This window comes from Diachasma alloeum, unplaced genomic scaffold, assembly GCF_001412515.2.
Source record: "Diachasma alloeum isolate Michigan unplaced genomic scaffold, Dall2.0 Dall_scaffold_00827, whole genome shotgun sequence".
NCBI lineage: Eukaryota > Metazoa > Arthropoda > Insecta > Hymenoptera > Braconidae > Diachasma > Diachasma alloeum.
Window position 1 is genome coordinate 333,712 of NW_021680954.1, and position 17,319 is coordinate 351,030.

The 17,319-nt window shown below is 35.8% G+C and overlaps 4 protein-coding genes across 5 annotated transcripts; 2 read left to right on the forward strand and 2 right to left on the reverse strand.

Annotated features, from left to right (window-relative positions):
* Positions 1-219: 219 nt before the first annotated feature.
* LOC107044829 (sphingolipid delta(4)-desaturase DES1) lies at positions 220-5,633 on the forward strand. The gene is made up of 6 exons (XM_015266872.2): positions 220-463; positions 575-751; positions 2,857-2,996; positions 3,082-3,295; positions 3,376-3,587; positions 4,448-5,633. Exons 1-6 carry the CDS (start codon positions 382-384, stop codon positions 4,586-4,588), a joined length of 966 nt encoding a protein of 321 aa, XP_015122358.1. The 5' UTR covers positions 220-381; the 3' UTR covers positions 4,589-5,633.
* Positions 5,634-5,759: 126 nt separating this feature from the next.
* On the reverse strand, positions 5,760-8,151 carry LOC107044830 (major heat shock 70 kDa protein Ab). The gene has a single exon (XM_015266873.1). It carries the CDS (start codon positions 8,080-8,082, stop codon positions 6,166-6,168), a length of 1,917 nt encoding a protein of 638 aa, XP_015122359.1. The 5' UTR covers positions 8,083-8,151; the 3' UTR covers positions 5,760-6,165.
* Positions 8,152-8,944: 793 nt separating this feature from the next.
* LOC107044831 (protein SGT1 homolog) lies at positions 8,945-12,366 on the forward strand. 2 transcript variants are annotated; one of them, XM_015266875.2, is made up of 5 exons: positions 8,945-9,237; positions 9,571-9,821; positions 9,911-10,040; positions 10,971-11,366; positions 11,976-12,366. In XM_015266875.2, the coding sequence occupies exons 3-5, from the start codon at positions 9,930-9,932 to the stop codon at positions 12,081-12,083; spliced, it is 615 nt and encodes a 204-aa protein (XP_015122361.1). In that variant the 5' UTR covers positions 8,945-9,237; positions 9,571-9,821; positions 9,911-9,929; the 3' UTR covers positions 12,084-12,366. The 2 variants fall into 2 exon arrangements, with proteins under 2 accessions (XP_015122361.1, XP_015122360.1); XM_015266874.2 differs by having other exon boundaries at positions 8,954-9,237; positions 9,930-10,040.
* A 764-nt stretch (positions 12,367-13,130) lies between these two features.
* On the reverse strand, positions 13,131-17,270 carry LOC107044832. The gene is made up of 2 exons (XM_015266876.1): positions 17,034-17,270; positions 13,131-14,042 (listed from the first exon to the last, which is right to left on the reverse strand). Exons 1-2 carry the CDS (start codon positions 17,178-17,180, stop codon positions 13,248-13,250), a joined length of 942 nt encoding a protein of 313 aa, XP_015122362.1. The 5' UTR covers positions 17,181-17,270; the 3' UTR covers positions 13,131-13,247.
* Between the last annotated feature and the right edge of the window lie 49 nt (positions 17,271-17,319).

Here is a 17,319-nt window from a genome sequence, read left to right on the forward strand (position 1 = left end):
AGAAAATCTGCAGAATTTTTCAATAAAATCAGCGAAAAACTAATAGAATTTTCAATAGAAATCCGATAGTTTTCTAGCCGAGTTACTAAATTTTTCTATGAAATTTTTTCAAATAATCCGTCACTATATCGACCCGGAAAACTCGATAACAAAATATCGATTTTCAGACCACGAAATATCGATATTCGGATAAATCGCTGTCACAGCGAATCCCTACTCCAAACGATAGCTTTCAAATCGTGCCTTATATTGCCCTTCCCAGTTGCCGTGGCATACCATCCCGGCGTGTGTACGTGATCAATCGTCGGTGACTAACAACCGGTATTTTTTGTTCGAAAAAAAATTCAACAGTGACGTTACAAAACAATTTATTAATGAACCATGGGACAGCACGTGTCAAGAACGGACTTCGAGTGGGTTTACACGGAGGAGCCGCATGCCAGTCGGCGAAAAATAATCCTTGGTAATCCTATTTATTCGTCATTCTTGTACACTTGATAATGACACGGGTGGATGACATATGACGCCTCATGTGATTGACGCTAGGATGTAACTCGTGCGGTTCCATTTGCAGAGAAATATCCAGAGATTAAACAGCTTTTTGGTTATGATCCGAATTTCAAATGGGTGGTGACTGCAATGGTTCTAGTCCAGCTCGCCTCGATGTTTGTTGTTAAAGATTTGAGCTACCCGATGTTGTTCATCATGGCTTATTGCTTTGGAGGAGTTATCAATCATTCTCTCATGCTGGGTAATTTCATATGACGTTGTTCTGAATCAATACTTTAATGCAATATGTTTCTGTGTAATATTTGCAGGGCTGAGGTGTATCACGCACGGAAAAATTTAATAGGAAAGCCTCGCGAATTCGTTAGAAACTTCTATTGTCTATTGAAATGTTCTATAGAAAAAGTCAATAGAATTCGATTTTTATATACAACTTATTCTATCGAAATGAGATATTTTCTGTAGAATTTCCTCGGCTCAAATTTTCATAGTTTTTTTCATCCTATTTTTCTGTTCTTCGCATAAAAAAAAATAAACAAAAAACTTGGAAAATTTTTTCCGAGGAAATTCTATAGAAAATATCTCAATTCAAGAGAATAAGTTGTATCGAAAAATTTAATTCATGACTTTTTCTATAGAATATTTTCTATTGAACATTTCAATAGAATCGACTAATATCTAATAGACAGTTCAATAGAAATCCAATAGAATTGTCTAGCGAATTCGCCAGGTTTTTCTATTCAATTGTTTCATGTGTGATTCCACTGAAAGAGGAAAAACATTCCAAATGACTATTTTGAAGTTATTTTTCTGCGAATAAATACCATTCATTAATTTAATGGTGAAACAGCATTGCCTTTTTTTAATTATTATTTCGAAAGGTTTTCAATCATTTTGAAAATACTGTGGAATTTAGAGATATGTTTTTTATTTTCAAGTGATGATAAGAAGATATTTTAAAACCATTCCGATGAAGAATCCATATAAAATAGTATTCCTTTAAATTAAAGTAGTTTAGATTCAATTGCATCTCCATATTCGATAGATATCTGAGACTGCAAATTGTTTAAAATTGTATTTTTTTCTGAAACAAACTATTCAAAGGCTACTGCATGTATCACATTTTACGACTTCAAAGTAACAGATCCTCATGAATATTTCAAACAGTAATTGAAATATCATTCTACTCATCTCTGTTCATACACTAGGGTCTATGTCATAAAAATCTAATTGGAATCGAATTCAAAATGATTTTTCCAGATGACATCAGTCTTCAGGATATCTAGAATACTATTCATTGATTGATTATGGCCACTAGAATGGACATTGAGTGGACAATTGCTATTTTATTCTAGTAAATGGAAACATGAAAATGTATTGCCTAGGACTGTCTATTTTACAATTTCAATCAGGAATGTCAATGGTTAATGGGCTTACCCTCATTGAAATTATTTCACTGTTTCCGACAGTCCTTAATTATTTATCACAAACTGTTGGGGTTGAGAGATTTGTTTTTATTTCTTTTAATTGAATGTTCTATTGAGTCTATTTATCAATTAAGACTTCTAAAAATGATATAAAATGGATATTTGCTATACTATTCTAGTCAACTGATGGATGGAAAAGTATTACCTACTCTATTTTACAATTTCAATGGGGATTATGAATAGTCAATGGGTTTTGTGATGAAAAAAAAACTTCTAAATAATGGAATGAAAGTATTTCAATAAATTCTCATCAATTCTTTACTTTAAAATGTATTTCTTTGTATCAGATACTTCTAGTACTATTTTGTTGATCACATTACATGAATTGAAACTAGAAATTACATGTAATTAAGCATTTGACTTATCACATATGAAAAAATCCCATCAACAAACCTAGCGAATTGGCTAGAAAAATTTATTGGAATACTATTGAAAAATTCAATAGAGTTCGAATTTCTGTTTGACTTTTCTCTTCAGACTTTTTCTATAAGAATGCTTGCGCATCAATTTTCTATTTTTTCTCTACTCGGATTCTGTAATGCAAAACAACACAAAATCGAGCGGAAAAACGCTTGAAAAATTTATGCTCAATAATTCTAATAGAAAAAATCTCAAGAGAAAAATTCGAATAGAAATTCAAAATATATTGACTTTTTCCAATCAAATATGCAATAGAAACAGTGCAAAAAAACAAGCAGAATTGTTTAAAAAAATCAAAAAGAAATCCTATAGAAACCCCATAGAATTCCTATAAAATTTCAATAGAATTTTCTAACGAGCTCGCTACATTTGCTATTGAATTTTGTCATGCGTGTGAATATCAATCGATTAACATCATCGATTAACTTCATTGCAATTGCAGCTGTTCATGAAATATCTCACAATCTTGCCTTTGGTCACGCCAGACCGACGGCCAATAGGATATTTGGATTCTTCGCTAATCTACCTATTGGCCTGCCAGTATCAGTGAGCTTCAAGAAGTACCACTTAGAGCACCATCGTGTACGTATTTTTCTCGAACACCTGTTTTCATCAAGCACCATTATCAATGAAATAAAATTAGTCATTGATAAACATGTTTTTGCAGTATCAAGGGGACGAGTACCTTGACACTGACTTGCCAACGTTGCTGGAGGCTAAATTATTCTGCACAACATTTGGAAAGTTGTGCTGGGTTATGCTGCAGCCATTTTTCTACTCTTTCAGGCCACTCATTACGTATCCAAAGCCCCCACTCGTTTTAGAATACATTAATTTGGTGATTCAGCTCACGTTTGACGGTATCGTGTGGTACTTTTTTGGTAAGGAGACGATAATTTCCCCTTCTCTTTCACTAAGATATCCTTTCGGTGATTAATTTTTATTTGAATTTCCTTCTCAGGGGGAAAAGTCTTGCTCTATTTTATACTGGGTGCTGTCATGGCAATGGGATTGCATCCAGTCGCTGGACACTTTATCTCCGAACACTATATGTACAAAACAGGATACGAAACGTACAGTTATTATGGGCCATTGAATTATATTACATTCAATGTTGGCTATCACAATGAGCATCATGACTTTCCAGCTGTGCCAGGCTCTAGACTACCAGAGGTGAAATAATGTTTTAGTCTATTACTCTTAAAAATTTATGAAAATTTACATGTAGGTAAACATGTAAATCTAGCCATGCATTTCATGGGAATGCATGACATTCTAGGTTTCAACGCTCGGACTTTGAGTTCATTCTTCATTGTTTCATATTTAAGAGCTGTTTTAGATTTTGAAATTCACTGGAGAAATGAGGATTTTTACTAGAAGTGAGGACTATTTGATGAAAATCAAACGACAATAGTCTTTCACATCATTTTTGAGCATGCGGTACTATTTCCAGTGATGAATACTATTCACGAATTGTTATTTCTCGAATATTGTTATGGAATCTATCGATTAGCTTAAATCGTTTTCAATTATTTATCAGTCATTATTATTGTTTTATTGCTGTCATTGGAAAATTAGCGTTGCCTTCCTCTGTTGATCATTTCTAGGAGTAAAAATGAAAACTATGTCAAATCGTGGAAGAAAATATTTAGAGGACATCCCAGCATCTACGCATCTCAATAGTATTGTATTTTCTAAATTTAATGAATTCAAAGTAGAAATCAATTCAAATAGCATTTTCAAGGATGAAATTATCCAGGAACTTTTTCATTTCTCACATTTGGTGACTTAAAGATTGTAATGTAATAGTGACTTGATATATATGACCATTTTAATTAATCATTGAAATAATATTTCAATAATGTCGGATTTTTACTACTAAATCAAGTTGAAGTTTAATTTCTTATCAATTTCATCGGTTTTTTATTAACAAAAATTCTTCACATTTCCTTTAAATCAGATGAATATTTTGAGAATGCATCACTCGTTGAAAATTTCAAGATAAAACAATTAATTCAATTATCGATTTGCAGGTACGTCGTATCGCCTCTGAGTACTACGATAACTTGCCCCATCACAATTCCTGGACAGCAGTGATTTACGACTTCATTATGGATCCAGAAATAGGACCCTATGCTCGCATGAAACGCAAACACAGAGGTTTGACGTCGTAAGCTCATCTAGATCAATTTTATACAGAATTATATATTTTTTTCAAACGTAACTGCGCAAAGTTTTGATAATACGAAAATTTTCCTCGATTGAATAGTCATACGTCATACGCACCCCCTTGCCCAGTAATAAGCATTTAGTGCCCAAGGTGAATCGATATCACTGATTGTAAGTATTACTCCAACTTTAACTTGTCTTCTAATTGATCACTCATACGCTGATGTGTCAATTGTAATAATTTTTGCCAATTTTTCGCATACATCTGTTTACCCTGCTAATTGTGAATGATAAGAACACTTCTCAGGAATACTCGTAACGTAAGCAAAATATTGTGACAAAATCACATTTTTTTTGTGATAGCGAAGTGAAATACTTGCACTGTTAATCTAGTTAATTCCTCGGTATGAAGTTATTTTTATAAATATTCAATTATATATTCAGTGGAGTTCGTTTTTATTTATGATGTAATAAACGATCTGCGACTGTAAAAAACTTTGTTTTTGCATTTTAGTTATACTTTTTTTTCAACTTTCTCTCATAATTTTCGGGTTGATATTTTTTTATTGAGGACGAGGGAAATGTTCCTTATAATAATCAAATTTTTTTCTTCGGAACAAAAAATTATTTTTTATCAGTCATAATTAATATCTTCATATGCATTATTTTGTCGAAATACAACTTTTGCTCATTAATATGAATGAATGATAAAAATGCTCGAGTCCTGATAACAAAAATAGAGTATTTTAAGATTTATTATTTCAAATGCAAATAAATTCTGGATAAATATAGAGAAAACTGGGCAATATTTGAATGCATAATTTTTTTCCAATTTTTTCTTCTGATTTTTTCATTTTCATTTTTCTTATTGAGGACAAGGGAAATTGTTGAAATGACTAACACATTTTTCTGTTCTGGACAAACTTTTTTTTCTTTTATTCATCATAAACAATAATAAAGATTATAAATGTTCATTATAATGTTCACACAACTTTTTCTTCGCTAGAGAAAGCTATTTTTTATCAATCAGGCAATAGTCAATACCTTTATATCAGGTGCATTACTTTTTCTTCAGAAATACAATTTTTCCGGTTGAAATTTCATTTTCCTACTTATGAGATAAATGAAAAAGAAATTCGAATTCTGCTGATTGAAAAACTGAAAATTCCAAATTTATTATTTTCAATTTCGGCCAACTCTATTAAAAAAATGTAGGAAAAACTATCAAATTTTTTATTTTTAACACTATTTTTCTTACGCAGGATAGAGGAATGTTTAAAGACATGAATAACACTTTAAATTTTAAATAATCAACTAATGTTTTTTTTCATTTATTCTTCACAAACAATAGTCATGATTACATTTGTTGCATGTTTTTTTGGTTTACAACATATCCCATTCAAAAATACTTTTTTTTCAATAAGAAAGTACGAAAAAGAACCTAACGACTAAAAAACACAAAATTTACAATGTCGAAATGGAACCTATTCTATAAAAAAATACAAAAAAAATCATGAAATACTTAAAATTAACAAAGCTTTTCAGTCTGTCGTATTTCTGCACTCCTCACTTCACCCTGCCTCTAATCCACTTCCTCAACCGTCGGCCCAGAGTGGTCACCCCCCTGGGGAAACTGAGCCCCAGCCCCTGGCTGTCCGCCCCCAGCGCCCTGATGGATCTTCGTCATGATGGGCGAGCACTGCCTCTGCATCTCCTGCAGCTTATCATTGTACTCCTCCTTCTCAGCCAGAGTATTATTATCCAGCCACCGAACGGTCTCCTCGCACAGTTGAAGGACCCTGTCCTTGTCCCCCTGCTCGAGCCTGGAGCCCTGCTCCTGCACAGCTTGCTTCACCGAGAAGACATACGTCTCCAGTTGATTCCTCGCAGTCACCTTCTCCCTCTGCTGCTGGTCCTGATCGCGATATCGTTCAGCCTCAGCCAGCATGCGATCAATCTCCTCTCGTGACAGTCGCCCCTTGTCATTGGTGATCCTGACGTCGCTGCTGCGACCACTGGCCGTGTCCTTGGCTGTGACGTGCAGAATCCCATTGGCATCAAGATCAAAGGTGACATCGATCTTGGGGACTCCCCTCGGTGCAGGAGCAATGCCACTCAGCTCGAATCTCCCCAGGAGATTATTATCCTTCGTCATAGCCCGTTCACCCTCGTACACCTGGATGGTCACAGCAGGCTGATTATCCGCATAAGTCGTGAACGTCTGCGTCTGCTTGCAGGGAATCCTCGCATTCCTCTCAATAATATTCGTCATCATGCCTCCAGCGGTCTCAATCCCCAGTGACAGCGGTGCAACATCGACCAGCAGAACATCCTGGAGGGACTGGTTCTTGTCCCCTTCTCCAGTGAGAATGGCCGCCTGGACGGCAGCCCCATAAGCCACCGCCTCGTCCGGATTGATGGACAGATTCAGGGTCTTCCCACAGAAGAAGTTCTGCAGCAGCGACTGGATCTTCGGGATCCTGGTGGAGCCCCCCACCAGCACGACATCGTGGATCGATCGTTTATCCAATTTAGCGTCAGCCAGTGCCTTCTCCACGGGCTCCAGGGTCGCCCTGAAGAGGTCAGCACAGAGTTCCTCGAAACGAGCCCTCGAGATTTTTGTGTAGAAGTCGATGCCCTCGAAGAGCGCGTCAATCTCGATTGAGGCTTCGGTGCTTGAGGAGAGCGTGCGTTTGGCTCGTTCAGCTGCTGTGCGGAGTCTCCTCAGAGCCCTCGGGTTGCTCTTCAGGTTCTTCCTGTATTTCCTCTCGAACTCTTTGCAGAGATGCTCGACCAGGCGGGAGTCGAAGTCCTCTCCCCCCAGGTGGGTGTCCCCAGCGGTGGACTTTACCTCGAATAGGGAACCCTCGTCGATCGTCAGGATGGACACGTCGAAGGTGCCGCCGCCCAGGTCGAAGATCAGGACGTTCTTCTCGCCCTTGAGGTTCTTGTCGAGGCCGTAGGCCAGCGCTGCGGCTGTCGGCTCGTTGATGATACGAAGGACATTCAGCCCAGCTATCGCCCCAGCGTCCTTCGTTGCTTGGCGCTGGGAGTCGTTGAAGTACGCCGGCACCGTGACCACCGCGTCCTTGATCTTTTGACCCAGGTAAGCCTCGGCTGTCTCCTTCATCTTCGTCAGGACCATCGAGCTGATCTCCTCGGGGTTGAACCGCTTCACTTCCCCACGAAACTCAACCTCGATCTTCGGCTTGCCTCCCTCGTTCACCACCTTGAATGGCCAGTGGTTCATGTCCGCCTGGATCTTTGGGTCGTCGAATTTACGGCCGATCAGGCGCTTAGCGTCGAACACTGTGTTCGCCGGGTTCATCGCCACCTGGTTCTTCGCGGCATCGCCGATCAGTCGCTCGGTGTCGGTGAAGGCCACGTAGCTGGGGGTCGTTCGGTTACCCTGGTCGTTGGCGATGATCTCCACTTTACCCTGCTGCCACACACCCACGCAGGAGTAGGTGGTGCCCAAGTCAATACCAATTGCTGGCATTTTTGTTGATTAATCTCACTTCACTTCACTTGTTAATAGTTTGAATTCTGTTTGTGTACTGATGCTGGGGTGCCGAGCGCCCGCCTTATATACCCCCACCCGACTCGGCCCCACGCACTGCGACTTCGAATCATTTCGAGAGGGTTCGAGACGCCGGCGACGTTCGAAACGCAACGTTTATCGCAGCGAATCAACACTGTTGACAATTTTTGGCTGAAATTCGCAGTACAGTTTTTGGAAATTTTTATGGAATTTCGGCATTGAAAATTCAGAATTTCGGGGGAAAGAGAGAGAGAACTGTCAATTTCAATTCCATTTTTCTCTGAAATGAATAGAAAACCAGAACATTCTGGTAAATATATTGTTGAATTTTCAGGACAATGACACTAAATAGGATTTAGGGGAGAAAAATCATGAAATTTCAGATGTCACTCATAATTCAATTTCATTTTTTTGCTAATAGTGTACTGTTGTGTTTTTTTTACATCTAAGCAAACAAAAGAAGCCTTTTTAAGCACGGAAAATTAACAGAGACCGATTGCAAAAAATTACGTATCAGCCTCAAAGAGAAATACAATATTATCAAAACTATCATAATTAATTTTAGAACATCTAATAAACTCGAGAGCCTCTCCCTGTCAAAATTTACACATTGTATAAAATATTAATACAAAAAAAAACAACGTTAGTTGCACATATATTTTCATTAGTGTATTTTGGTAAATTGAAGAATATTGCATAATTCATTTGATTTTTGTGGAAATTTCATGTGCACATGGAAAGTCTTTGACATTCTAGAACCGAGGAGGTTTCTTGAACAGAGACAGCGTTTCAACTCGATCAATATATATGACTACGACGTAAATAATCGTGAATGTTCTCTGTTTTGACAAAAGCGCGACGTAGGTGTTACAGTTAATTTTTGGAGATGATTCATCGCTGTGAGTCATTTCTCCATGTGTGCATTGACTGGAATGTTCTGGACGATTGTTGAATTGTCATTTATTGAAAATTTCGAGAATCAATTAATTTAATTTTGTCTAGAATTTACGAGTTTTCCGCAACGTTCATAGGATTATTGGAAGATTCTGGAAAAATTTACAAAAAATTCCGGAACTTTTTGAGATCCTCGGAATAATTCCAGAATTATATAGGGTAAGATTTACGAGAATAATAAAATTCTACGTCATTCATTAGAATATTTTTTATTCCCTTAATTCCATTTTTTATTTGCAATTTATCCGGTATCGGAAGAGAAGAAAAAAATATAATTCGTCTAGGATTTTCGTAGAACTTTTCGAGTGTGCGCAATATTAATAGAACTTTGTAGAAAATTCTGTAAAAACTGATGGAAATTCCTAGAACGTTTTCGACAATTCGGTAAAGTTCTAGAATGTTCTGATTTGTTTATCAGAAATGGAGAGTGTGAAAAATAAATATTTGTTACTTATGGATTGGTTTTTAATTGCGCACAATGAAAACTGGAAGGTACGCATTAGCCGAGGGTGAACGACATTCGCGCCAGAATCGCGGTGAAGGTTGTAGACACTTCTAGAAACGTCCAGAAATGAACGAGCACATTCTACCGTCCATGAGAGTCACTGACTCACTTCAGTCGCCCAGTGTCATTCAAAATACTCTCAAACTGGTCCCATAGTTCATAGTAATTGTTACAAGTTGTTAGAAAATTTTATTCAATGGCGAGCAACGAGGGAGAAGTCAAAGTGGAAGATAATCAGGTAGTTAACTGCATGGAGATATGAAAAAATATGATGGAAATCTTTGAAATATACATCCTAACCTCTAAAATCAACATCTTTCTCAACAGATTCGCTTTTATTTTTTAGATGCCCAACCCAAAGATTAAACATGACTGGTATCAGACAGAGGCATTTGTCGTTGTTACAATTCTTGCTAAAAATTCCGAAAATGTTGAAATAAATTACACAGAGACGACGGTGAGTACCTCCTTTGTTCCATCATGCCCTGAGGGCAGAGTAGATTAACAAAGAAAGTCTATTTTGAGTCAAGAACATTATTCATTAATTCTTATTGAGTCTGAAATATTTTGTGGGAATATTGCCACAGAAAAAACATGTTGATAAGAGTAATTTGTAACTTATTATGAAGCAGTTTCAAAGAGACGGTAAGAAAGAATCATTTTCAATTACAATTACTAGTAATTGGTAGAACGAAATTAAATGGTTTCCGATGCTCATTTTGAAGGTATTCTCTCAGGGTTTAAAATGAAGCTTGATTAATCAAAATCGTATGATTGCGTCAAAAGATATTCATGATTTGATGTGGATCATTTTTGTTTTACCTCAGCTTTCCTTCGCTTTCTCAAAGTAATGATTACTAGTGTCGTCTTACGGCGGTCCAATTTTTTTCATTGAAATCGGCATTTAAACAACAAGTTTTAGATTATTCGAAAATATTTTGAAATATGGTCGAAACACCTAGAGAGTGCATCAATGATGAAAAGGGTCTTGTAGGTAAATCCTCAAATCAATCGAGAAGTTTTTATAAATATTTAGAGGGTTTTGCGAACGATTTGGGATATGCTAGAAAGAATGATCAAAGTTTGGAAAAATGGAAAAAAGAAAACAATTTCAGAGTTTTCGACAAAAGTAAAAAATATCTTGGAATTTCAGTTTTGAAAATTTTTGAAAAATTCAAGGAGCGCTTCTCCAAAAATTATATTCATGAAACAGTCTATTTGATGATAATATCCATCTTAGTCTTGCTCCACAACGTTGCTTTATTGACGAAAGTAAATTGTTTTCATTGTGGGCAGCAACGACTGCTCCGTAAATTAATTTTTCCTTCAGAGAGTAATCAAAATAAAAGGGACTATGGAATATAATGCTCCTTATTTATATCCCCAGCTCAGTGTAACTGCCAAATTGCCATCTGGTAATGAATACAGCCTGGAGTTGGATTTAGCTCATCACATTGTGCCAAATCAGTGCTCATACAAAGTGGTTCCTTCAAAAATCGAAGTGAAGCTCAAGAAACGTGATGGACTGAGATGGACAGTGCTCGAAGGAAATCCAGTCGTTGGGGAGGCTGTGAAACCAATACCAGATGCGATAATGCGAAATGAACCACCAAAGTATCCAACTTCCAGCAAGAAACCAAAAGACTGGGACCGAGTTGAGAAGGAAATCGAGAAACAAGAGGAGGAGGAAAAACCTGAGGGAGATGCTGCTCTCAATGCACTTTTCCAGAAGATCTACGGAGGCGGCTCCGACGAAGTTAGACGTGCTATGAATAAATCATTTGTGAGTAGAAATGTCACGGAATCATAAACGTGTAACAATCAATGATCATTTATTCAGGATTGATTACAAAATCTAAAAGAAGAAAAAAGATAATTCTCTCTCTCTCTCTCTCTCTTTCGCAAATGAAAACGAAAATTTCTATTTGTCTTTCCAATTATTATGTTCTTCCACTAAAAACGGTCCAATTTTTGTAGGAAAAACTTTTTTGTGCTTGTTTTTGTTCTTCTTAATTAGGGGAAAATCAAAGATCATTTAAACCGTTCGGTATGAATAAACAATGGTCCGTGAAAAAAATTGCCTACTCGTTGATCATTTCCAGTAAAATTTTGTTAAAAAAAATCTAAATTTAAAAAATGTCTTATTGCACGAAATTTTTTAATTACTATGTTTTTCATTTATTCATGCATTTTCACAATTCTTCTCAATGAACGAAATCATATGCAAACTAAACGAAAGTCAAAACAAAACAGAAGATCATTTGTTTTTGCAAAAGGAAATGTTTTTTTTTATTCTCTTCGATTTCATTTTCAACAGCCCACGCATGATTGTTATGGGGTGCAAAATGTGGAGGTATTACAATAATAATAAATTTCAATTTTCTCATTTCAGCAAGAATCTGGTGGAACTGTCCTCAGTACAAACTGGAATGAAGTTGGCAAGGGTAAAGTGGAGAAAAAGCCCCCAGATGGCTTAGAATGGAAACAATGGGATTCGTAAAATCTATCCCACTGCAACATTCATGTTCAGTATCACAAAAATGGAATTGATTCGATTCCAGTTAAAATCGGAAACATTTTCGTTTCACTGTCGTTCATTCATTCATGAATTATTGTTACTCTCCAAGTTTTTAATAATCCCTTTCGTTCTGCAATTTAGTCGGTTGATTACTTCAGTGTAAATGACATGATTTTTAATGCACTGCTGAGTTCAATGTAAATAAAAACAAGCATGGGCTGGAGCCTATTCGACACAGGGCATGTGGCCGTCACTTTTTGCGTTATTGGTCTTTCCGTTTTTTATTTCTACCAATTCCATTGATAGTACTCTTCCGAATGGATTCGTAGCAATTCCCTGTCCCTGTCACAGGCACACAACTGCAACCACACTTTACAGGGTGTCTACAGGGAGATATTCAACCTTTTGATGAAATAGATTTATACAAGTGAAATATTTACGAAATCGCTCGTTTGATTGCGCTCATCCGAAATATCAACCTTCAGTATTCTAAGAGCTAGGACTATACCAAATTTCAACTTGCTATCTCCATTTTTTCTCAAATGACAAGATTGCGTACAAGATTTTTCGTGGGAAAACGGAAAAATGGTAATATCGCCAAACTTTGTCTTAAAGAGTATATATATTTTGATAGATCTAGAAAGAGGCCATCGAGACAACTATTTTGAAAAAAGAACAATTGAAATCAGTGCAGTAGCTTTTGAGATATTGAGGAAAAACAAAATTTAAATAAGTTGTTATATCTCAGAAACTACTGGACCGATTGGGCTGATACAACGCGCCAAAGTTGAGCTCAATCATAGCTACAATGAGCCAAAATTTCTGATTTTTATCGACAAATTTCACAGTATGTATATTGAATTTTCTAAAAATTAATCACCAAAAATACAACTTTTCGGATACATACATACAGACATGATCCTAAAAACAATTTCTTCATGTTTCATAACATTCTAGACCATTTGCAATCAAAATTAGAACATCGAAAAATCTGTCAAAAACAAGGCTTCCATTCAGACGCAAAAACTCTGGAAATATCAAAAATTCAATTTATTTTACAATATACAAATGCATTTTTCACATCTACCTATGTTACAACTCAAACCCCTGGCAAGTCTTCACAAATTCCAATAAAAAACTCAACAATCATGAAGTGATTTTACCTAGAACATAGCATACAAAAAGTATTGCACCTATCATTATGACTTTATCGTTTACAATTTTAGATGTATGTTGAGGGGGCGGATTGTTCACCACAGGTGTAGGTGTGGGCGCAGGTGTAACAGTTTCATTCCTCCAAGAATTAAAAAATCCCTGTTGTTTATTTATACTTCTTTCAAACGAATCAAAATACTCGCGAAACAATGTTTCATTTTTAGTTTGCCCCGAGGCGATGACATTCCGAACGTCAGCTATTCTTCGATTATTATAAATCATCGATCCCCCAAGGGACAGAACAGCGATTCCAGCTGATGCGAGAATTGATAAATATCTATATTTCTGTGCATTCATAGATTGACTGTCGTGATATTCTTTGATCGCAGTAGCCAGCTGCGTAAAATGATCCCTCTCTTCATTCTCCAGCAGTCGTAACTGCCCCATGACTCTGCTCTGCTCTTGCAGCCCTTTATTCTCCATTATCGTCAACTGAACGTACTTAGGATCCTCCCTCTTTGTCTGCACCAGTTCTCCATAAATATCCTTCAATTTGTCAGCAACCACTCGGGCCTGGTTCATTAGATCCCGTCGTTGGTCCTGACAGTGGAATAGCTTATCCTGGATTGCTATAACTTGTCTTTTTGCCACTTCGACGTCCTCCAGACCCGTCAATTGTTGGTACCATTTCCACCAGTTCACCAGTTTTACTGGGATCGGGGTGGATGGCTGGAGGGCGGCTTTGTGGAAGTCCTGGATTATTGTGGTGGTGTTGCCGTGAACATGCTGAAAGATTAAATCTCATTGAAATCAGGAGAATGTTATTCGGATAAGTGATTGAATTTCATGTTCTGGTTCATCCCCACTGTGGTCACATATCCAAAAAATGTCAGGCGATGTTGAGAGAAAATTACATAATAATAACCCGACAAAATTTTTAGTGTCCAATTCTCAATTTCTGTCATTTATTCTATTCATTCTCTCAAAAAATATACCATTTTTAAAACTTGCCGGAGACTGAAAAACTATTTTTTTTATTTCTTCCCGCCTACGTTTTTTTGCATTTTTTGGATTTCTTCTCGCTGAAATATTGATATCCCTCTAATACTTGAAGAAAAAAAGTGATTCGAAGTTCCCGCCGACATAAAAGAAGAAATAAATTCATTTTCTAGCCGATTACCCTGATTATTTTTGATTCTTTTTTCATTTTTTTTTCATAATAATAATTGGAATTCGACCATAGGAATGAGGAGTACCGATATCCTTCTTCCATATGAAGGGAAAAATAAATTTTAAAAACTTTCAACGATACATGGAGAGATTTTTCTATTACCCGAATGAGATTTCGAATGACTTGTTTTGTGTTTGTTTTGATCACAATGAAAAAACACTTTTTATTGATCGTTAACATAATTCTTCTTCATTCAATGTTCTAACTTGTGAATTAAGGAAAAGAAAATATAAAAATAAGAATGTAGAAAATTAAATTAATCTAATTGTGAAGACGAAAAATGGAAATAAAATAAAATAAAATAGTATAAATTAATCCGGCGACGGGCGCAAAGCGCCCGTTCGCTAGTGAAGTAAATATTTATGTAATTGTCATTTTGTAAGATACATGTTGTTTTCATTTGCTTCAATATTCCTTAAAATCTTTTGGATAATTAACAACAATGGAGATGAAACAAAACATGAATAATTCAAATAGGTATTTGGAATTACTAGTGCGTTTGGTGGCCCGCCGGCGGTGCAATTTTTTTCATGTTGAAATTCATTCAACGATTTCATGTTCAAATCGAAATTTATGCGATAAATGCCAGAAAAGTTTAGAGTATTCTGAAATGTTGTCGGAGTACCGGGAGCGCATTGATGATGAAAGGGTTTCGTAGGTAAGTTCTCAAATCAATCGAGAAATTGTTGCAAATTTTTGAGTGTTTTTATGATATAATCACGTAAAATTGACGTAAACATTCCCTCGCAAAAACTACTGTATTGGTCTGGAGGTTTTTAAAATAAATAAATAAATTGCTAGAACATTACATTACTTTCAGAAGCGTGAGCTTCTGAATTAATCGCGAAATTTCTAAAAATTTCTAGAACATTCCAGAGTCTTCTGGAACATTCGGCAATGGAAAATTATAGAGTTTTTGAGATGATTCGCGAACTTTCTAAAGAATTCTGTACCGTTCCGGATCTTTCTTGAACTGTGAATAATTTAATTCGGAAAAATAATATTTGGAATTATTTTTGCTCTCAATTATCCAAAATGGCACATGCAGCTTTTGGATTAGCGCTTTGTTTTTATTCTAGTGTCCAATACAAATGTCTAAATTGCAGAACTTCTCAGATGACGATCAAGCGAGAAAAAATCGGGGATGTAAAATGTAAAATTTTCCTTTTTCTAAGAAAATTTTCATTAGACAATCCAAGAAAGACATTCAAATTCTCGGTAATTTTTATTTGAATCTGCTCTACTCAAATTCAGCTAAATTTTCGTATCAATGGAACAGGTAAAAACAATCTTTCAATCATAACAGTATTCGATGAATAATGGGGAACCATTGGAAACAATGGGGAGTTGCGTAATGATATTGAAGAAATAACAAACAGTGGAATACAATACGACAAAGCCTATTGTCCATTGGATCCCTACATAGAAATAGTGACATAATATAGGGAAGCAATTAATTTTTTTATTCTGTTAACATGCAATAACATGCAATAGCAAATTTCTGTTCTGTATTTGCAAAGCTGGGTGAAATATTATGTGACTTAAAAATTAAAATATTCATGAGTGTTTAAATAAAAGCAGACAAATAACATTTCGAATAATTGCTATTCTCATTTCATCGAATATAACAAATTCAAGTTATATGTATACGATTTTAAATTGTCAATACCTCCTGACTGAAAGGTAAAATTTCAATAAATTACGATTCGTATTAAAATCTGAAAGGATACCTTCGAAATTAAAAAAAAAGTTGTACAATGATTCAATTTACTCTTAACTCCACATTTGAAAAAATTCAATAGAAAAACTGAGCGAATTTGCAGGAACATTCTATTGGAATTCTCTAGAAATTCTAGGGAATTCTCTATGAGATATTTGACAGGTAAAAATCAATAGGTTTAGATTTGTCTATAAAAATACCTGGACATGAATTTTCTAATTTTGTTTTCACTCGGATCCTATAATGCAAAACAAAACAAAATATAGCGCAAAAAACTTGAAAATTCGTGCCCAATAATTTTAATTGAAAAAATCTCAAGAGAAAAATTCAAACAGAAGAATCGAAATCTATTAACTTTTTCCTATCAAATATCGCAAAAAACAAATAGAATTTTAACGAGAATTCTCTAGAATTGTAATAGAACCTTTATAGAATTTCTAGAAAATTCCAATAGAATTTCCTAGCGAATTCGCTAAGGTTTTCTATTGAATCTATGTGTGCGTGTCCCCTAATTTTAGAAGAAATAATGAATAATCAGTTTCGAGTCGATAGAAATAATCATTATGAAATAAGTGAGGATGAGGTGAAATCGACCCTTTTGTTTTTTTTTTCAATCATCATAAATGTTAATGACGGGTTGAAATATTGATGAAATTTCATATATTTTTGTCAATACATTGAATGGTCCACTTCATCAACTATTGAATGAGTTATTAATGTTTCACAAAAGTCAAGTGTTCATTTTACTCAGCTGGCCCCAAATTATTCCAAACAGTACAAAATCCTGCTAAACCTGGAGAAAACAGGCTGTGAAAGGTTTATTTACCTTCACTAATGTGTCATATTTTTCGGTTGCCTTACTCTGAAGATTGTGAGCTTTTTCAGCAGCGCCTTCCACGACACTAGTCAGCAGTGGCGAGCGATTGATTCTCGACGTCAGAGCCTCGAATAATCTCCTCGATTGCCCTGACATTTTGAGAAATCAATCTTCTCCAATAAATATCTACAATTAATTCACCTCCGAATATTTTCTCCGGCAGTCGTAGGTTAGAATTCGCATCATTACGACTACGAGACTGACGTTTATATCCGGGCTGCTTCACACCATGCGA